Below are 26,147 nucleotides of genomic sequence, written 5' to 3'. Positions count from 1 at the left end.
TCTCAAACGCCAGAGAGGAGAAAGTGTAAATGAGAGTTGTCTTAAGAATAAGGGTAATTATAGGAAAAAATGTTACAGGGTTTACAACAATAAGGTCAACTTTGAATATACGCAAAACATGGACTTAAAAAAGAAATTGGTCGCTAAAAAGAAAATAATCCTAATATTTTTATTCCTAAGTTTCTCTTACAATTCAGGTGCAAAATTAGGACTAGAAATATAAGAATGTAATAAGTTTGGAATTAGGCCAGGATTAGGTACAAACTCAAAAAAATTATGCTAGTTTGAAGCCATTCCAAAGCAACATGGTTGTCATTTTACCTAATTAATATTTCCCTAAAAGATACTAAGAGATAGTCCCTCAAATGTTTGGCAGTTGCTATTCATCATGAATTTTAATATCACTATGCCCCTACTTCATTTCAAATTTATGTTGTTTTGTTTGTATTTAAAATTTATCTAATGCTATCTCTTAGTATGGAATTAAAAGTATCAATATCAAAATATTTGTATAAGCTAATGTACTTCAATTTTCTTTCAAATAAAAATTCCATCTATTAATGATAGTAATAAGGATTGAGATTTTTTATAATGATGAATATTGAAATGATATTTTGAGCAGACCTTACCAAATTATTTGGCACCAAATTGGCATCAACCTTTTGATGTAGATTGTTGCGGAAGCGAAATAACATTGGAATCCATTACTAAAACTAAAGAAGAGACAAGAAATAACTAATGATAAACTAAAATAATTGTAAAGAAAGAAGATGCAATCAAGGGGTTTGTTTATAATTCAATTCAATGTCTTACAAGATAAACTAGACTTCTCTTATATAGAGATTATGCTTTCCTAATTAGACTAAAAGTGGGAAATAAGATAACTACTAATATTACTTTCCTTGATTGCTAATATTCATAAACATAGAAACCCTAAATAATAAAATAGGAAACTTATAATAATATAACTTCTAGGCCGTTGGACCTATAGTTGGAATAGCCGTGAGGCCCATAGGTGGATGGCCGCCATCATACTCCCCCTCCGTGGAACAACTTGCCCCCAAGTTGGTGTCTTCATAAATTGGTTCGTCCGGAAAAAATGGATAAATATCGGAAACATTAAAAGTGTTGGAAATATTGAAATCCGATGGAAGATCAATCACGAACGCATTATCATTGATTTTGTGGAGAATCTTGAATGGACCAAATTTCTTTTGGCCTAACTTCTTGAAAGTACCCACGGGAGTACGTTGCTTCGAAATATAAATCATGACCAAATCACCTTCTTTGAAATCTTTATGAACACGATGACGGTCGGCGGACGCCTTGTAGGACGAATTGGCCATAGAAATATTATGACGAACCTCATCATGTAAAGAGAGGATATGAGAAGCGAAGGTGTCGGCCAGTGGGTCGAACTCGGCAATAGAAGGAAGAGGGGCGAGGTCGACTACATGGTTCGGCCGAGAGGTATATACTATCTCGAATGGTGTCTTCCTCGTAGTACGGTTAACGGTGCTATTATAAACGAACTCTGCATGAGGAATAGCGGTTTCCCAATTGACACCCCTATCTTTGATAATACAACGAAGTAGGTTACCAAGAGAACGGTTGACAACTTCCGTTTGTCCGTCACTTTGAGGGTGACATGTACTACTGAAATTAAGCTTAGTATTGAGTCTCTTCCACAAAAAGCGCCAAAGGTGGCTTTGAAATTTCACATCTCGATCAGAGACTATACTTTTAGGCAACCCGTGAAGACGAACAATCTCCCAAAAGAATAAATTAGCAATATTAGAAGCATTGTCAGTTTTCTTGCATGGAATAAAGTGAGCCATCTTGCTAAAACGGTCAACGACGACCATAATTGAGTCTCGTCCTTTCTGAGAACGGGGAAGACCAAGAACAAAATCCATAGATAAATCCTCCCAAATAGTTCCTAGAGTTTTTTTTTTTTTGAATCCAAGGGAAACATATCCATTAATAGTGATAAAATCACAATGATACAAGGATAATAATAATTATTTCTCTCTGTCGGATGCGTCATGCTATTTACAAATCTGTAAATGCAAATGCCTCCTAAAGGGGGAGAAATTGGACTAGACACAGACACTATTGGGATCCTAAAGATCCGAGAAAATAGACCCTAAAGATCTGACAAAAGGATCCTACAGATCCGACAAAAATAAAATAATAAAAACCAAAAATAATTCCTCCCTGATTCTTCTTCTTGTTCGTCATGTTCATCTTCTTCTTCTTCCTTTTAATCTTCTTTCTCTGATTCTTCTTCTTCTTTTGTCCTTTTCATCTTTTCTTTCTCTGGTTCTTCTTCTTCTTCTACTTCTTCTTCCTTTATATCTTCTTACTCTGATTCTGATTCTTCTTCTTCTTCTTTCTTTTCATCTTTTCTTTCTCTGGTACTTTTTCTGCTTCTTCTTCTTCGTTTACATCTTTTCTTTTTGGTTTTTCCTAGTATACCTTCTTTTGATCTGATCTTTTTCCTGTAACAACTAACTATTACTAAGAGGGAAAGAGGGATTCCGGCGAAAGGATCCTTTCACCGGAGAAAAATCAATGATTTACACGGGAGAATTCACAGATCTGAAGTTTTTTCTAGAGAGAGAAAAAGGGGGTAATAGTTCCTGGAGTTGGTAATGGTAAGTAAAGGCCTGAATTTTGTGTTTTGCCTTTACTTGATTGACAAACATAGCAACGCTCTACAATACGGGAGACATCTCTTTTGAGCTTAGGCCAATAAAATCTTTCGGAAACTAACATGAACGTTTTGTCACGTCCTACGTGGCCCTCGTTGTGTAATTCTCGAATAATATGTTCCCGAAGAGAAGAGATAGGAATACATAACTGATTACCACGAAATAAATAACCGGAAGAGATAAAGAACTCACCTGAAGAACGATTTTGACTGCATGAATCCCAAATTGTACCAAAATCGGGGTCATCTTTATATTGGTCGGGTAAGATCTCAAAACCCGGAACGTGAACGGTCATGGTGGTTAACAGACTAGCTCTCCGACTAAGAGCGTCGGCCACGGTGTTAGAAGACCCGGATTTATGCTTGATAACGAAGTTAAATCGTTGAATAAACGAAATCCATCTCATATGCATAGGGTCTGCGGTTCTTTGATCGTTAAGTGTTTGTAACGCTTTATGGTCCGTATATAGGACAAACTCGACCCCGAGGAGAAAACGTTGCCAATGACGTAGTGCTCGGTAGAGGGCATAAAATTCGGATTCATAGACCGTCCACTTTCGTCTTGGGTCCCCTAATTTTTCACTCATAAATTCAATAGGTCTTTTATGTTGAGATAGTACTGCTCCGATACCTAAGCCTGAAGCGTCACATTCCACTTCAAAAAGTTTGGAGAAATCTGGGAATGCCAAAACTGGAGCTGAACATAATCGTTGTTTAATTGTAGAGAAACTCTCATCCTGTTGGGGTCCCCATAAAAACTTACCCTTTTTTAAGCAATCAATAAGTGGTGCCATAACTGTACTGAAATCCCGTATAAAACGTCTGTAAAAAGAGGCCAAACCATTGAAACTACGAACTTCGGAAGGTGAGGATGGAATAGGCCACTCAGAAATAGCTCGGACTTTGGCGGGATCAACTTTCAAACCGCTTTTACTAATAATGAATCCCAAAAAATAAACTTCATCCAAGAAGAAAAAACTTTTGGGAATATTCATGAATAGTGAGTTTTGTCTCATAACGTCAAAAACTGCTCGAATATGATCTAAGTGATCGTTTCTTGATTTACTAAAGATGAGGATATCATCGAAGTAAACAACTACAAATTTGTTCAAAAAAGGTTTAAGAATTTGATTCATGAAACGCATAAAAGTACTAGGAGCGTTAGAGAGGCCAAAAGGCATTACTAACCATTCATAAAGTCCTTCCTTTGTTTTGAAAGCTGTCTTCCATTCATCTCCTTCTCGAATCCTTATTTGGTGATAACCTGCTTTTAGATCAATTTTGGAAAAAATTGTAGCCCCTGTGAGGTGATCAAGCATGTCTTCTAAACGAGGGATTGGGAAACTATACTTAATGGTAATTTTGTTGATAGCTCTACTGTCAACACACATACGCCATGTACCGTCTTTCTTTGGAACCAAAAGTGTCGGAACTGCACATGGACTAAGGCTTTCCCGAATAAAGCCCTTAGATAATAAATCTTCTACTTGTTCCTGGAGTAATTTATGTTCCTGAGGACTCATCTTGTGGTGGGGTAAATTCGGTAAATTAGCTCCCGGTATAAGATCAATTTGGTGTTGAATATCCCGTAAAGGTGGAAGAGAAGGTGGTGTGATGGATGGTATAAGATCTTGGTATTCGTCAAGAAGGGGTTTAACGGATGGGTGTGGTGGTCGGTCGGTGGATGAAGTATCTTTGGTTGCTAGCAAGAAGCCGCGAAGTGGGGCTGTTGGTGGTGCGGTTTCGGTAGGGATAGGCGTCGGTGGTTGCTGTTTTGGCTGTTGTGGTGTTACGGTGGTGGTGGGTTTCGGTTGTTGTTGGTGGTGATGATCGGTGGTAGTTGACCCGTGGTGAAGCTGGTTCGGGGTGATGGTGTAGTCTCGGTGTGGTGTAGTGGATGGGAGTTGTGGTGTTACGGTGGTGGTGGGTTTCGGTTGTTGTTGTTGGTGGTGATCGGTGATAGGTTTGTTGGCTTGCCGTGATGGTTCCGTGGTGGAAGTGTGAACCGAGAGATCGGTTTTCTCCGTTAACGGTAATAGTTTAAGGGTACGGTTAGACCAAGAAAACTCGAATATATTTGCCCGACAATAATATGTGGCGTCGACGTCAAAAATCCATGGTCTTCCGAAAATAAGATGACAATTATCCATATCAACGACGTCACAACAAATTGAATCACGATAATAAGAGCCAATGGAGAACGAGAATGTGCATTGGGTTGTTACCGATAATTCCTTTTGATTAGAAATCCAACCAACTTTGTAAGGATTTGGGTGTTCAGTTGTATGTAGTTGAAGAGCATTAACAAGTCGTTGAGAAATCATGTTCTCTTCACTACCATTATCGATGATGAAATCGCAAACTTTCTTGTTTATTGTAAGTCTTGATTTGAACACCTTATTCCTTTCAGGATGATTTGTTGGAAAAAAAATTTCAGGATTTTGAAGGCTCATGATACCAGCTGATGTAGATTGTTGCGGAAGCGAAATAACATTGGAATCCATTACTAAAACTAAAGAAGAGACAAGAAATAACTAATGATAAACTAAAATAATTGTAAAGAAAGAAGATGCAATCAAGGGGTTTGTTTATAATTCAATTCAATGTCTTACAAGATAAACTGGACTTCTCTTATATAGAGATTATGCTTTCCTAATTAGACTAAAAGTGGGAAATAAGATAACTACTAATATTACTTTCCTTGATTGCTAATATTTCTAAACATAGAAACCCTAAATAATAAAATAGGAAACTTATAATAATATAACTTCTAGGCCGTTGGGCCTATAGTTGGAATAGCCGTGAGGCCCATAGGTTAATGGCCGCCATCACCTTTGGAGTTTATATAAGACACAATATTGAGCTCCAATATGACCATCCTACTAAGTCAACTACTTCATAAGCTAAGCTAAAACTAAAGCAATGGCTTTACAAGAGTTACTCTTACAATGGTTTGAAGATAAAAAAGGAGGATCACTCTTCCTTCCTGTCATTCTATCTCTTGTCTTCTCATTTCTCTTCTTTCTTCTTTGGCCATTCAAGAGCTCTTCTCTTAAGCTACCACCTTCTCCTCCCAAGCTTCCTATCATTGGAAACTTTCACCAACTAGGAACACTTCCACATCAAACTCTTCGAAATCTAGCTAACAAGTATGGTCCTCTAATGCTCCTATACTTAGGGAGTTCTCCTACTCTTGTTGTTTCATCTCCGTGTTGAAAAAAATAACCACTCCTTATAGGTGATCAGTCTACTTAGAGTTTTTCTCTATGCGGAAAACCAGGATCTTGGATGAAATGGTGAATAAATAGAAAATAACCACGAAGCAAATGAAGAATAATGACACACAAGATTTATAGAGGTTCGGAGCAAGTCCTACGTCCTCTTTAGCCGCACCAAGCAAATCCACTATGAATATGAAGTTACAACTTACCCGAGTTACCGTACACAAAGTCTAGTGTACTCCCCGATCACAAAATTTCACTACAACTCTCACCCTCACACTTACAAAACTCTCTTGATCTCACACTCTCTCATTCTCTTTCAATTACACAGAAGAGAAACTCTCTGGAGATGGGATAAATTGTATTGTGAATGAAGAACCAATTTATAGGCCTTCATTCACCCGTAAGAGTCAGGAGAGCAATAAATGCTTGGGAAAAATTTCTTCATACACCTTCCCTCATTAATGTTTTCCCACCACCTTTCTTCCTTAAAACAAGGAATAGATAACTGTGTGTGTATACTTTTTCAAAGTAGGGTGAAGTAGCTTGTTGGACTTCCATTCTCCCATGAATGAGAACTTGTTCATTGGCCCCACAATATGACAATCTCCCACTTGGGGTCAAATGAACCAGTGAACTCTGAGTTGTAGAACATACACTTCTCTTTCAACTTGGATTGGTGCTAACATAACCTTCTTGATGCGGCTATCCGTCTCTCTTAGACCGAGAGACCTACTGAAGCCTTGCAGAGCTTCAGCTTCTCAGTTGTGACCCCTTTGGTAAACATGTCTGCTGGATTCTTCGAACCAAGAATCTTTTCCAGTAGTAGCTCACCATCTTCCAGAAGCGACCGAATGAAATGGTAACGAATATCTATATGCTTTGTCCTTGCATGATATGCTGAGTTCTTGGCAAGATGAATAGCACTCTGACTATCACTGTACAAAATACTATTCTTCTTCTCGTGCCCCAACTCTGCTAATAAACCTTTCAACCATATCATCTCCTTGCTTGCTTCTGTCACCGCTACATACTCTGCTTCTGTTGTTGACAATGTCACCAGCTTCTGTAACCGTGAGTTCCAACTCACTGCAGTTGATCCCAAGGTATAAACATACCCTGTCGTACTTCGCCTTTTATCAAGGTCACCTGCGAAGTCTGCATCTACATATCCATTTAAAACAGAATTTCCCCGTCCATAGCATAAAGGTACATTGGTGGAACCTCTCAAGTACCTGAGAATCCACTTCACCGCTTCCCAGTGCTGCTTACCAGGATTGCTAGAATACCTGCTCACTACTCCCACTGCATGGGCAATATCTGGTCTTGTGCACACCATAGCGTACATAAGACTCCCAATGGCTGATGCATATGGCACACCTGCCATAAATTCTTTTTCCACATCTGTCACAGGACTCTGCAACTTGGAAAGCTTGAAATGACTTCCAAGTGGCATGCCGACTGGTTTGGCACCTTCCATATTGAACCTTTTCAGAACTCGTTCAATATATTCAGCTTGACTAAGCATAAGTGTACCCTTAGACTTGTCCCTGCTGATTCTCATACCAAGAATTTGTCGAGCTTCACCAAGATCTTTCATGGCAAATTCACCTGCCAACTGACCCTTCAAGTTCTTGATTTCCTGTAGAGATGTTCCAGCCACTAACATATCATCAACATACAGTAACAAAATAATGTAACCAGAATCAAACCTTCGAACATAGCAACAATGATCTGCGTTACATCTTGAGTAGTTGTTCCTGAGCATGAAGTTATCGAACTTCTTGTACCATTGCCTCGGGGCCTGTTTTAAACCATACAAGCTCTTTTGAAGCTTGCATACCATCTCCTCCTTCCCTTCTATAACGAATCCAGCTGGCTGCTTCATGTAAATTTCTTCATCAAGGTCTCCATGAAGAAATGCTGTCTTTACATCTAGCTGTTCAAGGAAGAGATTTTCTGAAGCCACTAGACCGAGTACCACTCTGATTGTTGTCATCTTCACAACTGGGGAGAATATTTCATTGTAGTCGATACCTGGTTTCTGCTGAAACCCCTTCACTACTAATCTCGCTTTGTAGCGAATGTCACCATTTGCTTCAGACTTTCTCCGATAAACCCACTTGTTCTCCAATGCCTTCTTACCTCTTGGTAATTTTGCCAACACCCATGTGTTGTTCTGCACAAGTGAATCCATCTCGTCTTTCATGGCAAACTCCCACTTGCTCGAGTCCTCGTCCTGTAGTGCTTCATCAAAATGTTCTGGCTCACCATCATCTGTCAGTAACAAATGATCCATCACATTAGCATATTTTGGATTCGGCTTTGGTACACGTGATGATCTCCTTGGGACGAACACCGTAGATGTCTCGGTCTGAACACCTGACTGGTCCTGTGGAGCTGGGGAAGAAACTCCCACTGCTTGTGGAGTGTCTCCCTGTTGCATCTGAGATTCCTCTTCACCTGGAGTCTCTGCTTCTTCCACCACTCTACTTGTCATCCCTGTAGTATCACCCATGTCAACATATTTTTCTTTGTCGACTTGAGTAATTGATCCTTCACCTATGACCTGTGTTGCATCCTTGTCCTTGTATAATACATCTTCATTGAAGGTTACATCCCTGCTCCGGATTGCCTTGTGACTTTCATAGTCCCACAATTTATATCCAAAAGCATCACCTCCATAACCAATGAAAATGCATTTCTTTGCCTGTGGCCCTATCTTTTTCCTTTCTGTAGGATTAAGATGAACATAAGCAACACATCCGAAAACTTTCAGATACGAGAGGTTTACCTTCTTGCCGGTCCAAACCTCTTCTGGAATCCTCATATCTAATGGACTGCTGGGTGTCCGATTGATTAAATAAGCAGCCGTTTCTAAAGCTTGTGCCCAAAAAGCTTCAGGCAACCCGCATTGCAGTCTCATGCACCTTGCTCGTGCATTTAGCGTCCAATTCATACGCTCAGCTACTCCATTCTCCTGTGGTGTCCCTGGGAGCGTCCTCTCCATACGTATCCCATTAGTAGCACAGAGTTGTAAGAATTCCTTCTTGTCATACTCACCACCATTATCTGACCTTATACATTTTAGCTTCAGACCAGTTTCTGTTTCAACCAATGCCTTCCATTTCTGAAATGCATCAAACACATCAGATTTATGTTTCAGAAAATAAATCCATACCTTTCTCGAGTGGTCATCGATGAAGGTAACAAAGTATTGAGCACCACCATGGGAAGAGACATCAGCTGGTCCCCATACATCTGTATGAACCAAGTCCAACTTTTCTTTTCTTAAGCTTCTGCCGCCTCTGTTGAAACTCACCCGCTTTTGCTTTCCAAGAACACATTCTTCACAAAAGCCCATTTCTACAGATTTTACCTCCGGCAAATGACCCGCCGAATGCAGAATCTTCATGTTCTTCTCACTCATATGTCCCAACCTTTTGTGCCATAGTCTGACATCTTCAACACTGCTAGCCACTGCTAGAGTAGGTCTTTCTGAAGCTCGGTAGAGAGTACCATTTCGAAGTCCTCGAGCTAATACCATAGCTCCTTTGGTCACTTTCCAATTTGTCTTAGAAAAGTGAACCTCATAGTCGTCGTCACAAACTTGGCCCACAGAAACCAAGTTCCTTGTCAGATTTGGAACATGTCGCACATCTTTCAGCTTCCACGTCGAACCATTGACTTTCACGTTCACATCACCTACACCGATGATATCACATGCTTCACCATCACCAAGGAAGACTTGGCCAAAGTTCCCTTCCTTGTAAGAGGTCATGATCCCCTTATTTCCTGTAGCATGGAAAGAAGCTCCCGAGTCTACTATCCAAGACTCGTTCATACCGTCCTCGGAGAGTAGTAGGAAACTCTCGGTGATCACATTGTTGTCATTAACAATGAAGACTGCATCGTCCTCTGCAGCTGCAACTACATGAACCTCTTGATCACCCCTGTTTCCCGTATTGTTAGCACCCTTTCTTTCTGGACAGTCTTTCTTCATGTGCCCTTCTTTATTACATGTCCAACACACACCTCTAGGTCTAGATTTTGATCTCCCCCTAGATTTACCTCTAAATTTACCTTTAGATTTATCTGAATTTTTATTAAAATTCCTGCCTCTATCATATTGCATGCTTAAGACGGATCCTGAAGAAGAGCTAGAAGCGGTGTAGCCTCGTTCTAGTCTCCTCTCTTCTTCACCAAGTATCATAGCCGTTACATTTTCTAGCATTAATTTTTCACTACCAGCCGAGTTGCTTATTGACGTCACAGCCGTATCCCAACTCGACGGTAATGATGATAACAACCTTAATGCTTTAACCTCATCCGAAAATGTAATGTCAACCTTAGAAAGTTGGGAGATAATTGATTTAAACTTTCCAAGGTGAGCAGATACTGTCTCGCCTTCATTCATTTTTAAATTAAATAATTGTTCACACAACATAATTTTACCTGAGGCTGACGACTTCTGATAGAGTCTCTCCAAAGTGTCCATTAGGTCCTTTGTTGTAGATATTTCTTCGACATTGTTGTAAACTTCCTCCGTAAGACACCTACGGATCACGCCAACACACTTGCGGTCAAGAATAACCCATTCTTCATCATCGAGTTTACCCTTCTTATCCACTCCATGTAATGGAGCATGAAGATCTCTCTCATATAAATAATCCTCCATCTGTGATTTCCAATATGAGAAATTTTTACCGTTGAAAACCCGAACCCTTGCAATGTTATCTGATTTATCATCCATAGTTCCAACACCGATATAAACACTATTCACGGCGAAAACACTATTCACGCCGGAAACACTATTCACGTGAATAGTAACTCCGTCCACCGACAACAGAAAAATTCAGCAATTCCTAACCCGGAAGCTCTGATACCAGTTGTTGAGAAAAATAACCACTCCTTATAGGTGATCAGTCTACTTAGAGTTTTTCTCTATGCGGAAAACCAGGATCTTGGATGAAATGGTGAATAAATAGAAAATAACCACGAAGCAAATGAAGAATAATGACACACAAGATTTATAGAGGTTCGGAGCAAGTCCTACGTCCTCTTTAGCCGCACCAAGCAAATCCACTATGAATATGAAGTTACAACTTAGATCACAAAATTTCACTACAACTCTCACCCTCACACTTACAAAACTCTCTTGATCTCACACTCTCTCATTCTCTTTCAATTACACAGAAGAGAAACTCTCCGGAGATGGGATAAATTGTATTGTGAATGAAGAACCAATTTATAGGCCTTCATTCACCCGTAAGAGTCAGGAGAGCAATAAATGCTTGGGAAAAATTTCTTCATACACCTTCCCTCATTAATGTTTTCCCACCACCTTTCTTCCTTAAAACAAGGAATAGATAACTGTGTGTGTATACTTTTTCAAAGTAGGGTGAAGTAGCTTGTTGGACTTCCATTCTCCCATTAATGAGAACTTGTTCATTGGCCCCACAATATGACACTCCGGAGATGGCTAAAGAGATAACGAAAACTCACGATCTTGTTTTCGCTGATAGGCCAGCTACAAGAGGTTCTAAGCCACTTTTTTATAATTGTACTGATGTGGCGTTTGCTCCTTATGGTGAGTATTGGAGAGAACTAAGAAAATTTTGTGTTGTTGAACTCTTGAGTGCGAAAAGAGTCCAATCTTTCGAGGTCGTTCGTGAGGAAGAAGTTAGATTTTTAATGGAGAAAATAACTCGGTTATGTTCGAGCACTACTTCTAGTACAATTAATCTCACTGAACTTTTGTTAAATCATGCTAATAATTTGATATCAAGAGTTGCTTTTGGAAGGAAGTATGATAATGAAAGTGGTAAGAGTAGACTTGGTCATTTAACTAGAGATGTTCTAACCCTAATGGGAGGTGTGGGAGATTACTTCCCTTCTTTTGGTTGGATCGATTTACTTACTGGTTTAAGTGGAAAGATGAAGAAAACTCGTAAAGACATCGATGCATTATGTGATCAAATCATAGAAGATCATCTTATAAACCACAAAAATGGTACTACTCAAGCAAATCATGAAACAGTCGTCGATATTTTACTTCGTGCTCAAAAAGACAAAACTCTCAGTATCACCCTTGCTCGAGATAACATCAAAGCTATTGTGTTGGTATGAATCTACCCCTCTATCAATTTCAAATATAAACAAATCAAGTTTCTTCACTGCATACTGATCAATTCATATGTTTGTATGTGTGCAGGACTTGTTCATTGCAGGAACTGATACCATCTCAGTTGTCGTAGAATGGGCAATGGTAGAACTCATGAGGAATCCAGAGATGATGAAGAAAGCTCGAGAAGAGGTAACATTAAGTTTGTACACATCTAATCTAAAAACAATTGACAATGAGTGAAGAAGCCTAAATATTATTTAGTTGAGCTTTCCTTGCTCCATGTTAGACTATTTGTTAGAACCCGAGCTGATTTTTGCACGACTCGTCAAAATCACTTGAATCCGATTCCGGATGAATGAGATATTCAAGTTTTTAGTTTTTTTTTTGGGTAAAATAGGGACTAAAACGCAATAATTGGAAAGTTAGGTTGAGGGGTGTACTTGAATTAACTTAACACCCAGATCTGACGGTTAAGATCGGATCTAAACGTAGTAATCCAAATGGTCCATTGTTTTAGTTTTCGGGACCCTTTCGGACGTAATACCGGTCTGATGGCCAAAATGCTTGCCATTTCGGGGTTAATTCAGTAAGGCCCTTAGGTCTAACGAATGGCATTCACTCCGAGTTTTTTCTTCATATCTAACGTCCCTAGTCATTGCCGACAGTTCTCATACACCAAACATACATATCATGTCCCAACAGTCACCAACTGCGTCTCAAATGCCAATAGATGTGTTCCTTTGCACCACCTATTCAAAACCTATAAATTGAACCCAAAATCCATTTCGTTTTTTTTCTGTACTTTCATCATTAAGAGCTCTATATTCTTGTGTATCAAGAGTAAAACCCCGTGAAAATTTGGGAAGGATTTCATTCAGTCTCTATTTCTCTTCTGAATCCATTAAGCATTTCAAGTGTATTTGGAACATATGCGGTATGCCTTAGTTATGAAGATAAAATCAAGAGCATAGAATTGAAAGCATTCTAGTATGTCTAGAATATGAAATCTAGAGCATTTCAGTATGTCTAGAATCTAGAGATCAAATGCTTTATAATGTACCAATAAGAGAATTATATTGAATCTACAAGTTGGAGTCTCGAGCATCCTACTGTGCCCAGAATATAAATCGAAGTTAGGAGTTATCTCAAAATCAAGTCAGGAGTTAACTAAAAATCAAGTCAGGAGTTAAGAAAGTCTAAGCAAAAGAAGTCAAAAAGTTCATATTTCTTACGAGGTTCACCTGTTTTCAAAACTGTGAAGTACTATCACAACCCTAAAAGGAAGTTGTTGGATCCTGGGAGACAGACACCCAAATATTGGTACTGTAACAAGAGTGTAAAATGTCTTAATGAAAGATAGTTTCTTATGGCATCGACTTAATCCACTTCATGTTTATCCCGATTATGTCTGAATGAACGTTTATTGTCAGGCAACAACATTGTCGGTCTCTCTAATTATTAGAGAAAGGGCTATTCTGGTTTGACTACAACCAGAAATTCTGTTTGGCGAAAAAATAGAGTGACAACTCGAAAAATAGTCAGGTTATTCTGTTTCAACTCAGAACAGAAACTCGGATTTAATGAGTAAATTAGAGATAATGAAAACTCAAATCGAACCATGGCACCATCACTATTATATCATTGTTTGAGCCAACCTCGTGTCTTTCTTGTTGGGTGACGTGGAACACATGTATTGTGGAAAAAGCGGGTCGGGTGTTGGGAGGGTCATTCTTATTTGGTCTTGTATTTATAGATCTTTACAAGGGGAAAAATTAAGATAAGAGAAAGAACAAAGAATAGAAAATAATTACAAAATCTTGTCCTTTATAATCAATTGAGTTAGAAGATCTGTTGTTTACCCTCTGTTTACATTCCTTACAGGTAAGAAGAGTGGTCGGGAAAAAATCAATGGTAGATGAAGATGATACTCACCACATGGAATACCTAAAATGTATAGTTAAAGAAATACTTAGGGGGGGTATTGGATTGGGACTTTCGCGGACATTTGAGAGTCCGCGAAAGTCCGAGGCATTCAAATCCAGACATTTGAGAGTCCACGAAAGTCTGAGGCATTCAAATTCAGACATTTGAGAGTCCACGAAAGTCTTAGGCATTCAAATCCAGACATTTGAGAGTCTATGAAAGTCCGAGGCATTCGATTGTCTTCCAAAATGTCCCAGACTTTGGTGGACTTCATAGTTTGATGGATTTTGTGAAGGATTTGGGACAAATTTGGAAGCCAAAATGTCTTTCAAAAAACAAGAGACATTTGAAGTCCATCATGTGATCAAACAACAATAATAATATTAAAATAACAAATGTCTACCAAATGTCCACCCATGTCCACAAATATTCACAGATGTTTACGAAAGTCGAAAAATATATATTAGAAATGTTAGTATAAATATATTATTTCATGTGATTAAACAATAATAATAATATTAAAATAATAAATGTCTACCAAATGTCCACAAATATTCACAGATGCTTACGAAAGTCGAAATATATATATTTGAAATGTTAGTATAAATATATTATTTCATGTGATTAAACAATAATAATAATATTAAAATAATAAATGTCTACCAAATGTCCACAAATATTCATAGATGTCTACGAAAGTCGAAAAAAATATATATTTGAAATGTTAGTATATATTTTTTTGTGATTAAACAATAATATTAAATATATTATTTCATGTGATTAAACAATAATAATAATATTAAAATAATAAATGTCTACCAAATGTCCACAAATATTCACAGATGTCTACGAAAGTCGAAAAATATATATTTGAAATGTTTAGTATAAATATATTATTTCATGTGATTAAACTATAATAATAATATTAAAATAATAAATGTCTACCAAATGTCTACCAATGTCCACAAATATTTACAGATGTTTACGAAAGTCGAAATATATATATCTGAAATGTTAGTATAAATATATTATTTCATGTGATTAAACAATAATAATAATATTAAAATAATAAATGTCTATCCCCAAGACATTTTGTCTATGGATCACATGTCTTGAAATGTCTATAAAGACATTTTGTCTACAAACTCAATGTCTTGAAAATGTCTATGAAGACATGTTGTCTATGAAAAGTCATCCGAAATGTCTTGAAATGTCTACGGAACATTTTGTCTATGAAAGTCTGTGAAAGTCCTAATCCACTACCCCCCTAGATTACATCTTCCAGGTCCATTATTAATTTCAAGGTTATCAAGTGAAGATGTTCAAAGTAGAAGGCTATCATATTCCTGCAAAAACAAAAGTATTTGTTAATGCTTGGGCAATTCAAAGAGATCCAAAATCATGGGAAAACCCAGAAGAGTTTATCCCAGAGAGGTTTATCAATAACTGATGCAGGCGCATAGGCGTGTGGGCCCACGTCCACGCGTGCCCACACCCTATTAAGTCATAATTGTAGTTTATTTAGTAGAAAAGAAGTTACTATAATTTGATATTTCTTTATTTTAAAGTTTCTATGTTCGAGTAGTTTATTATTTTAGGAATCCTAGTTTGAGTCTATCTAGGAAGGTTTATTATCTTATAAAATGGGATCTAGTCTATGTTATTATTCACCTTGAAGAGAAAATCAATTGAAGTTAATAAGAATTTAAGTTTAGTTTATCGTTTTCTTTAATTGTTCTTAGTTTATTTTATTATTCCGCTGCGTCTACATCAAGTGGTATTCAGAGCCATTTTTTTTAACCAATCACAATGGTTAATTCTACCGTTCCTACTCCAACAATCAAAGAGAAGACACCAACTTTTGCCTCCGAATGGGACAACATCAACAAGAAGTTATCCTCGGTTACAAAATTGGAAGAAGCTTTCGAAAATTACAAGAAGGAAACTATGGAAAAATTCGAAAATCACAAGAAGGAAACTATGGAAAAATTCGATCAAGTCAATGATTCGATCATGAAGCTATCTAAACAACTCGAAGGCATATGTAAGTCTCCCTCTTTTACCACTACTCCTTCTTCTACTACTTCCACTCAAGCATCATTATCACTTCCAACCATAACACCAACTTCAAATTCCCTACTTGGACAACCTAACACAACCCCGATTCACATCAACCCTACATCACCACTATCACCGGTTTTCCCACTAACATACATAAACCCTTCAACCTCCATGGTCGATACTGTTGAAAGAAATTTTCTTCATAAAATAAATACTAGTTTTTCAATGAGGGATGAAGAGAAATTCGTTGAGACAAATAAAGAAGAAGAGGTCCAATTAAATAACACAAGCTCCGGCAATTTATTTGATCCGTATATAATTTCGAGAGAAGAATTAGTTGTTTCGAATCACAAAATTCTTCCACATCAAATTGTGTCGTCATTGGTGTTACCTCCTCATTATCATGAACTTATTACAACTTTTAGGTTGTCTTCATGGAACCAATTGGAATATACCGATCACGTCTTCGATACAATGTCCCTTGATGGGGTTTCACCTACTCGATTCTTTCCATTCAAGGAATAAATTAATAGGACACCGGTTCTTGCTTCACAAAATACTTCTACTACAAAATTGAATTTTTGTGATATAATGGCTAAGGTGGTTCCAAACGTGACAATTTGTGATGAAGTTTTGGTTTATAAGCTTCACGAAGATGAACGTGGGAAAATATCTAAATTTTTGGTCCATTTTTGTCTTCTTCGAATTTTCAGGAACTTTCGTGAAAAATGGGAATTAAGGATCGGTATGGCGAAATTCATCGTATGCGGTTGCATCAAATTGTTTTCTTCATCGAAAAGGTTCGGGACGAACCTTCTGGGGAACAGGGTGCTGATGCAGGCGCATAGGCATGTGGGCCCACGTCCACGCGTGCCCACACCCTATTAAGTCATAATAGTAGTTTATTTAGTAGAAAAGAAGTTACTATAATTTGATATTTCTTTATTTTAAAGTTTCTATGTTTGAGTAGTTTATTATTTTAGGAATCCTAGTTTGAGTCTATCTAGGAAGGTTTATTATCTTATAAAAGGGGATATAGTCTATGTTATTATTCACCTTGAAGAGAAAATCAATTGAAGTTAATAAGAATTTAAGTTTAGTTTATCGTTTTCTTTAATTGTTCTTAGTTTATTTTATTATTCCGCTGCGTCTACATCAATAACCCAATTGATTATAAAGGTCAAGATTTTGAGTATCTTCCATTTGGTGCTGGAAGGAGAGGTTGTCCAGGAATGCAGTTTGGGATTATAGCATCTGAGTTTCTTCTTGCAAATCTCTTGTTTTGGTTTGATTGGGACTTTCCCACTGGTTTAGACAAGGAGAGTTTAGACATCACTGATGCTTTTGGACTCATTGTATACAAGAAAAATCCTACTTTTCTTGTTCCAAGCTTGCACGTTTCTTTCCCCGTTCAGATGTAGATCTATGTCAATGTATTCGAAATAAAATGGGCTACCCTTCCTATACCTTGAGGTTTTAATGCTTAATTTGATAGTTGCATTTCATCATCTAAGATGTAATGTTTCTTCTGATTTCATTTCCTTTTATGTATTTTTTCTTTGTTTTGTTATGATGCATCTAATAGTTGTGTCGCATTCCTTTGTAATCTTGATTTTATTGTAAACCGTGGTATGTTTATATGATAAAAACATGGGCTACTATGTGCGATCGTCTATATGTATATATCTATAAAAATAAGTTTAAAGTGTATATTATCATGACTCAGTAATATGTCGCCAAGTTATTATGTTTACTACACATTTCTAATGATTCCACGCGTTAACATGCCATTACATATTTATGCAATAATTATATCATTCATGGAAAAATGATTCAATTAAATGAAGAAAATTTGATCTCACACATCAAACACAACATGATAGAATAATATTCCTAGCTAGAGTAGAACACATCTGTTCAACATCATTTTGTCAATCCTCATCAAAAAAACATCATTTTGTCAATAGCAACTTGTGATCTTCTATTTTCGATTTAAAATTAGGACCCAAATACAACTTAAAAGATCCACAAATAACTACTAAAGGGGTGGAAGTCCAAGATAAAATCCAAAACAGAAATCAATCCAATTGGATGATATATATGTCAAGACAACCAATTACTTTACCAATGAGATAGAGTGAGTTTTTTTTAAGGAAATAGGCAGGAGCCTACAACTTATTATCTCAAATTCATGGCTTTGTCCGTCGTTACAAGATTTACAATGTAAGGAGTGTTAAAAAATTCCGCTTCTAGGTTACATTATCAGTAAAAGCAAATCTAGCTAACTCGTGAGCTACTTCATTAAACGTACACGAACAATGCAAGAACTTTAAAAAACTGCAACTTCACCGAGAATTTTAGGAATAATGGAGCAAAGTCTCCATGGTTATTCCTCCTCCCGACTCGTGGACACCTTTATTACGGTCACCGAATCTCCTCCAATAATACATTTATGTCTATATAGTGGTTTCATATGATTAATAACTAATTTGGCTGCCATTACTTACTCAACTAGAGCATTTTAACCATTTCCACAATAGTAATAACTTTCTTTGTAGAATTATTAAAATATGGAAGCAATTTTCTTTCATCTTTTATATTCAGCTTAACTCATCTCAATTCTGCAGTTAAGTTACTTAAATTTATGTTCTTCATTTTCTTTCACTTTCTATGTTATTCAATTCTTTCACTGAGGGGATCTCATCTAGAACAACAAAGCTCAAGATCTTTGTTTTCGTCGTATTTTCTTTCAGAAAGAGAAAAAATTTGAAAGACGTGGGCAAATTGTACAATGAAACCTCTAACTCGTGATCTCGAAGCATTGGTATAACTAGGCCATACTTTTATGGTGGTAGGTGTATATTTTATGTTTTTTTTTGCTTGTGTAGCCAGATTACCGAGAGCTAGTAGTTTCACGTAATATTCATCCGTTGGAGCTTATAATTTGTGAATGAACGAACTTATTTGTATCCTCACTTTTACCTCCTTTCTCCACCCTCTTTCGTAAGTCTCATTTTCATCAATGTTCCACTCCTTGAAAAGTTTATCTTTTCTTTACTTCTACTTTGGTCAATCAAATTTAAGTGACGGGGTCGAATTTAAATAGGTTGATTTTTAGAATACAAGGATAGTCTTGTATGTCCGATATCAAATATTTTTGTGTAAGGGGAAAAAAAAAATTTGACGACCTCCGAGTCAAATAATCATAAAGAAGTTTTAAAAGCGCCCTCCACAAGTATCCAAGGAGTCGTTTCCTTCACTACAAGTTACAAGCTGTCTTAATAATTGTGGTTTGAGAGAGGCGCCTTTAACAGTTATATCTGCGCCTTTTACGCCACCCAACAAGACAAAACCATGTGCCATCCACGGATTGAAGAAAATTAAGTAGGGGTTAGGGTTTATGGAACGTGCCCTAAGAATCTAAAACGGGGAAGAAGACACATTTCTGTGTGCGATTAGGTGGACGTGTCGAGAGATAATTGGTTGAGTTTCGTTGTCAAGGGTTTTCCCTTAAAACACCAGTAGCAACCACAAGTGGTAAAGATGCGGAGATTCGTGGCTAAGCAAGGACGTAATCTGATATCTTCATCATCATCCTCTTCTTCTTCTTCTTCTTCAGTTCTATCTTCTTCTTCTTCTGCATCTCGTCTTCTCGCTTCTTATTCAACTTCTACCATGTCTTCTTCTGCTGTTTCTGTTGATTCCCTCAACCCTAAGGTACTTACTTTCTTTTCAATTTTACCCACTTTTTTGTTTTCCGATCCTTGTTTATGATGGGTTCATTTTGTTTCTGCAACTTATTATCTTTCCTGTTTTTGTGCTCGATCTGATTGATTGGTTGACCGATTGACTAATTGATTGACCGATTGATTAATTGATTGACCTATTGATTGATTGATTGAACGATTGATTTACCAATGTTCATAAAGGTTGCTTCTTTCTCCAATTTGATGTTTTTCCCTTTAGATCATGCTCCTGTTTTATTGATTTCTAAGTGGGTCTATACGCATGCTGCTAAAGGATCTTCCTTTTATCCATCTTCAAGTGATTGATTAGTAGTTGAGGCTAAATATAATAATCTCCCAACTCTATTTGATTAATTTCTTTGGTAAAAGATTTACTTCCATTCGATCCATTCGCATTTATGCTCATCTTGTTCTTCCTCTTTTTTTAGGTTCTTAAATGTGAGTATGCAGTTCGTGGGGAGATTGTTTCTCAAGCTCAGGTATCAACATATCACTCTCAGATTCCTCTACCACCGTTTTTTCTCAAGTTTAACCCTTTCAAGTCAGAGCAATGATTTTCTCTAATAAATGGTTTAAAATTGTAGGTAGTGGTCAGCCTATTTCTAGGCTGGTTATTAGGGTTATGGTTTTAGATTTTGAGTTGAAAACTAAAATTATATTTGGGGAGTACTGATCCCCATATTAGGCTTAATGAGCACTCTAGCATTTGGATTATGTATCACTAGTTGATATTTATATTTAGACTAAAATAGTTATGGAAGGAGAAAAAACTTGTAAGAAAATGCAATTCAATCTGTTATTTGTGACAGCTTTTATTCATCATTTTTGGATTAAGCATCTGGATAGAGTGAACATGATAATCTTGCACGAAGAATGCTTTTTATGATATCCACTTCCTCATATAAACATATACTCATGTGCTTTGTTTCACAGCGCTTGCAAGAAGAGCTAAAAGCAAAACCAGGTTCTCATCCTTTTGACGAGGTAGTTTCATAATTTTTATTGCTCTAAGCATTTGGAATAAGTTGTCTAATTGTTTATGCTATGAGCATTTGGGATTAATTATTTCCATTCCACCTAGCTTTTGCTTGCTATTTGCAACGGCCAGATGGATTCAGTGTGATTAGAATGATGTTTATCTTTCTTACTTTGAAATACTACTCTTGTAGTTGTGAAATGAGAAACAAGTAACTTCAAATTTGTGAAGAATTTTTACTCCTCCCTCTCCATAAAGCAAATTTTTACCCTACTTGAAGTTGACTATTTTTGCTTCTTAAACAGATCATTTACTGCAACATCGGAAATCCTCAATCTCTTGCTCAACAGCCAATTACTTTTTTCCGAGAGGTTGGTTCTTTCTAACAACTAATGGAGATCACAAGTATTAACCTCTACGTTGTTAATAATCCTGCTCCTTCTGCCTCAGGTTCTTGCATTATGCGATCATCCAAGCATTTTGGATAAAAGTGAAACTCAGGGATTGTTCAGGTAAATGAAAGTTTTCCTGAAGGATGTAAATACATGGTAGCAGGAAGGGGGATTTCTTCTCTCGCACTTTATTGTAGAAGTGCCTATTGTATTCGAAATTGAAAGAAAAGACCCAATGTTGTGTAAATTTTACTTTGGATGCAGTGTGAATTCTCATTTTTTTCTTTTTGGAAGTTAAACATAAATCTTTTTGACGTAATCCTAGCTCAAGCTTAAGCTAACGTGCGGACCTTTTTGCATACTGTCAAAAGTTTGTATGCTTCTCTTGTATCTTCTAGAGCATGAAAAAGCTGGAGAAGGGTTGCACCCCGTATGCTGTAAATTCTTGTGAATATTCACAAGTCGAAGTTATACAACAGCCGATTTGTATCATTTTAAATCTTCAAATATTCACACCCCATTCTTGTCATATTAATTTGGTAAAAAGAAAAAGTGGAAGGTTCGTGTCATATTTAATTCTCCATTACTTTTCTACTACAGTTAAACTAACTAAAATTCCAAAGCTCTGATTTTGATCCGTTTCTATTTCAAATCCATAATCTGTTAATCCATGTTTCCCTAATTTATTTAGAATATGTTGATGTCAGTATGGTACAGTCTGTATAAGTTATCACATGTTTTTTCTATTTCGTTGTAGTGCTGATGCCATAGAGCGAGCTTGGACTATTTTAGATCAGATTCCAGGAAGAGCAACGGGTGCTTACAGTCACAGCCAGGTTCACATTAGATATTTCATTTTGAAAGTTACTTTTTAGTGTTTTGCTCATGTGAAACGTGGTACTTATTGTGCTCTCCAATATCAGGGTGTAAAGGGCTTACGTGATACAATCGCAGCTGGAATTGCAGCTCGAGATGGTTTTCCTGCTGATCCAAATGACATTTTCCTCACAGATGGTGCAAGTCCTGCGGTAACCTTCGCTATAACATCTCCTAGACTTTTTATATTTTAAATGAGAATAAGTTCTGTGCTTTCTTCTTTTCTTGGACAATAAAAGAAAACATTGAAGTCTTTTTCTTGTCTTTTCCTCAGGTTCACATGATGATGCAGCTACTAATAAGATCGGAGAAAGATGGCATTCTTTGCCCGATACCTCAGTACCCTCTGTACTCGGCCTCAATAGCTCTCCATGGTGGCACTCTTGTGAGTTTGTAATTTGAATTATGTAATGTATTAGTGAAAGCTGGGGGATGTTCCCTCATTTGAACCACTCAGATAGTCTTCGCAATGATTAGGTTAGACATAGGGACCTAATGTAATGGTAAATTTGAAACCAAATTAGGGAATTAAAGATCGAAAATTGAGCCCAGGACTCCGAAGTCAGTTGAATCCTAGTTTTTAATTTGATCAGAATCAATCAAATAACTTTTGGTGCTTGGGAACGGCCAATCTACCTGAGTTACTCTGGATTGAGGTAGCTCGGGCTAATCCATGATTGAACTCCTAAGATATGATTCAAAAAAGATGTTGACATTTGAATATAATTCTGATGTATTTTTAAGTTCGCGACTGTGCAAACAACAAAATGAAGTTAATATATAAACAGAAAAGGGTGATGGAAAATATGGTAAAACTTGGATTCTTAAGCCTTATTGACCTACAGTAATGACTTTATGATACGGACATGTAGATGTTGATAGGATGTAACTTTTGACTGTTTCTTATTATGTTTAGACCTCGATGGTTGGAGTTTGATTTGAACTGTTAGATGTTAAAACATATTTATATTGTATCATATGTGTGAATAAAATTTATGTTATATAGTGTTTACTGATAAAAATAGCTTTAGGTGAAAGTATAGCTGAGATACTCCGCTGATTTTTATTTTTTATTTTCTCTCCCTCGACTACTTCACAAATAATAAATTGGTGCATTTTGATTGGTTTATGCAGGTTCCCTACTATCTTGATGAAGCGACCGGGTGGGGATTGGAGGTGTCTGAGCTTAAGAAACAAATAGAAGCTGCACGAACCAACGGCATTACTGTTAGGGCCTTGGTGGTCATCAATCCAGGAAACCCAACTGGTCAGGTATAGCAATCTTGTTTTTACGCGCATGCACTAGCTTTTTGTGGTTACCCCTAGGAAATGCAAGCCATTATGTTCTTTCCTTTTCATTTTCATCTTTAGGTAAGAGTGTAAGACTTCCTGACGAGGCTCCTTGTTAGTAATTTCTCTCATAGATTCTCCTTCTTTTAGGTTTTTCATCTATGTCCTTGTTGATGTGTGCAGGTTCTTGCTGAGGAGAACCAGCGGGCAATTGTGGAATTCTGCAAGAAAGAAAATGTGGTTCTACTTGCAGATGAGGTAACTATTACTTTGGCAGATCCTTGTGTCTACAAAATGATAGGATGCCCTCCTACCTTACTACCTTACTGCATCACCTACATGGATAACATGACAAGATTGCCCTTTAAAACATCTTTCCCCTTTGTCCTATTCAAATGGAGTAAGGTAGGGAGTACCTGTATCATCACTGTTATGTCTACTCTTTTGAGTGCACAACATCTCTTGCAATGCCTGGAAATTCACATGTAACATGGATCAGTTATCAGCTGAAATTGTTGATAGCGTGACACATAACTGTACTTGTTGGACCACTTCGACTGAAAAATCCAAAACCAGCTTCTGCACAGTAAAATAGCGGCTAAAGTGTGTTGTTTATGTAAATATTACAGGTTTACCAAGAAAATGTTTATGTTGCCGATAAGAGCTTTCACTCATTCAAAAAGGTTGCTAGGTCAATGGGCTATGGGGAGAATGATATTTCATTAGTTTCTTTTCAGTCAGTTTCTAAAGGTACGCTTATCTCTTTATAAAATGAAAACAATAACTATGAAATATATGAACTAAAGACTTATTTTCTTACTGAAAGGTTATTATGGGGAGTGTGGAAAAAGAGGCGGCTACATGGAGGTAACAGGTTTTGATGCTGCTGTGAGAGAACAAATATACAAGGTGGCATCTGTAAACCTTTGTTCAAACATCTCCGGGCAAATTCTTGCAAGCCTAGTGATGAACCCGCCAAAGGTGGGATCCTCTTCGTAGCTGTTGCTTTATTTGTTTATTAAATTATTTGATTGAAGTGTGGAGTAACAATTGAAGCATCTGGTCAAACTGAGTATCTTGGTTCCTTTCTAACTGAAAAGTTCCTTGCAGGTTGGGGATGAATCTTATGAATCTTATTCAGCTGAAAAAGATGGTATTCTCTCATCTCTAGCAAGGCGTGCAAAGGTTAGTTCAAAATCGGTCATAATTTATTGCGGATTCCCCATAAATTTTTTAAAAGGAAAGTATCTTATATTAGAGAGTATAGAGACCAGTTTATGGGCAGTCATAATTCAAATCAGTCATGGTGATGTTATACTTGTTTGAACACTCAGACACTGGAAGAAGCGCTGAACAGCTTAGAAGGAGTGACGTGCAACAGAGCAGAAGGGGCGATGTATTTGTTTCCGCGTATAGAGCTGCCTAAAAAGGCAATTGAAGCTGCAGAAGCAGCCAAAACAGCTCCAGACGCATTCTATGCTCGTCGCCTCCTTGAAGCAACTGGAGTAGTTGTAGTACCGGGATCTGGCTTTGGGCAGGTAAATGTTATACTCACTCATTTTAGTTACTATAAAGTAGGGAGATAGTTGTTTGGTAGATTTCGTTGCCTAGGTTACACCTTCGGAATACCCCAGAAGGGGATTTTGCTCTACTCCCCCCAATCTTCACTTTACGCCACGCCGACTCTCCGTCGTGGAATTAGACCCAGGCACTAGCAAAGGATAGGCAAAAAAACGACTTCTGATTTCACACAGTTGCAAAAAATGAAAAATCTCAAAGCTATGCCAGCAGCTGTAACACATTCATGTAGGGCTTTTAAGGTTCAACGATTCTACAATTGCTACGGTGTCTTAATTCGTAGTGGCGTCCCTCGAATGGTTTCTATTGCTGATGAGTTTGTATGTGTTTTTGTTTGTGAAAGGTTCCTGGGACATGGCATTTTAGATGCACGATACTGCCGCAAGAGGACAAGATTCCTGCTATTGTTACCCGCCTCACAGACTTCCACCAAGCCTTCATGAACGAGTTCCGTGATTAATCTCTCTCTCTATCCCTTTCTCTCTTTCTTTCTCTTGATCTTCTGAAATAAAATAAAAAACTTTGTTAGTCAAAGTTTAGTGTTTTGATAAGGAGTTGTGTTATCTGAAAAGAATAAGACTTTAAAGTGAACCATGAGTTTGAGCGAAAGACGGATGACTTCGAGTAATGGTGCGGTATCTAAAAAGAGGTGAGTTTGGAATTTAAGTTATTTGAATTGTGATGAAACCTATACAACATATGGAACAAAAGTTAGTTCCGGAATGTATAGGCAAATCCTGTTCAGAGATGAAGTCTCCTACACGCCGTACAAAGGATGATTGGATTGGTGAGTGGAAACATTTTATAGTAATTACACATAACAAGTGCAAAACATAAGCGTGCTAAAATCCTATCATATGTATTTTTTTTAATACGAAAAACCAAGAAAACCGTACGCAACTTTTGTTATTTGTTACCCCGAGGCTCTTGGCTTGCTAAGATTGAGCCAATATTGGTCAGTTTTGAAGTACCCTATAAATTTTGAAGAGAAATTTTGCTGATATTAAAAATCACGTGAAATTCGGGTCATTCCTTTTAGACAACGATTAGTATTCATATCTTTACAATGGTATTTGAAGGGGGAAATCTGTTGCTTAGAAATTCAAAAACGAATCTTGGAAAAGAAAACTTGTGTACATATTGGGACTCTTGGTCGACTGACCTTTTTTGTTGGATCGTGCGGCCTAAACTGCTTTAGCTATCATGTGCCGACCACTTTGCAGTGCCAGCAATCAAATTTTATG

The 26,147-nt window shown here is 37.3% G+C and overlaps 1 protein-coding gene and 1 pseudogene across 3 annotated transcripts; both read left to right on the top strand.

The window, feature by feature from the left end:
• Window positions 1-5,599: 5,599 nt before the first annotated feature.
• On the top strand, window positions 5,600-17,582 carry LOC147532638 (cytochrome P450 71A1-like; annotated as a pseudogene). Its single transcript, XR_015227927.1, has 7 exons — window positions 5,600-5,922; window positions 7,583-7,586; window positions 11,413-12,057; window positions 12,149-12,250; window positions 13,943-14,026; window positions 15,248-15,422; window positions 17,200-17,582. The product of XR_015227927.1 is annotated as a cytochrome P450 71A1-like (transcript).
• Window positions 17,583-18,340: 758 nt separating this feature from the next.
• LOC147532637 (alanine aminotransferase 2-like) lies at window positions 18,341-25,512 on the top strand. 2 transcript variants are annotated; one of them, XM_086647834.1, is made up of 15 exons: window positions 18,341-19,762; window positions 20,220-20,270; window positions 20,725-20,775; window positions 21,073-21,138; window positions 21,218-21,279; window positions 21,917-21,995; window positions 22,083-22,187; window positions 22,310-22,420; window positions 23,170-23,307; window positions 23,509-23,583; window positions 23,955-24,075; window positions 24,152-24,306; window positions 24,436-24,510; window positions 24,660-24,863; window positions 25,247-25,512. In XM_086647834.1, exons 1-15 carry the CDS (start codon window positions 19,589-19,591, stop codon window positions 25,361-25,363), a joined length of 1,584 nt encoding a protein of 527 aa, XP_086503960.1. In that variant the 5' UTR covers window positions 18,341-19,588; the 3' UTR covers window positions 25,364-25,512. The 2 variants fall into 2 exon arrangements, with proteins under 2 accessions (XP_086503960.1, XP_086503961.1); XM_086647835.1 differs by having other exon boundaries at window positions 18,971-19,762; window positions 24,660-24,927; window positions 25,034-25,512.
• Window positions 25,513-26,147: the final 635 nt, after the last annotated feature.

The sequence above is a fragment of the Eschscholzia californica genome, unplaced genomic scaffold, assembly GCF_041429995.1.
Source record: "Eschscholzia californica isolate CP2 unplaced genomic scaffold, dmEscCali1.0.p SCAF_6, whole genome shotgun sequence".
Classification (NCBI taxonomy): Eukaryota; Viridiplantae; Streptophyta; class Magnoliopsida; order Ranunculales; family Papaveraceae; genus Eschscholzia; species Eschscholzia californica.
Note: the sequence above shows the minus strand (reverse complement) of the source record. Positions and strands in the feature narration are given on the sequence as shown.

Bases quoted from the DNA above. Each gene is read 5' to 3' on its own strand.
- LOC147532637 (XM_086647834.1), top strand. From the start codon at position 19,589: ATGCGGAGATTCGTGGCTAAGCAAGGACGTAATCTGATATCTTCATCA. The intron at 20,776-21,072 runs GTAGTTTCATAA...CTTCTTAAACAG, and splicing joins GTTCTCATCCTTTTGACGAG to ATCATTTACTGCAACATCGG. The intron at 23,308-23,508 runs GTATAGCAATCT...TGATGTGTGCAG, and splicing joins CAGGAAACCCAACTGGTCAG to GTTCTTGCTGAGGAGAACCA.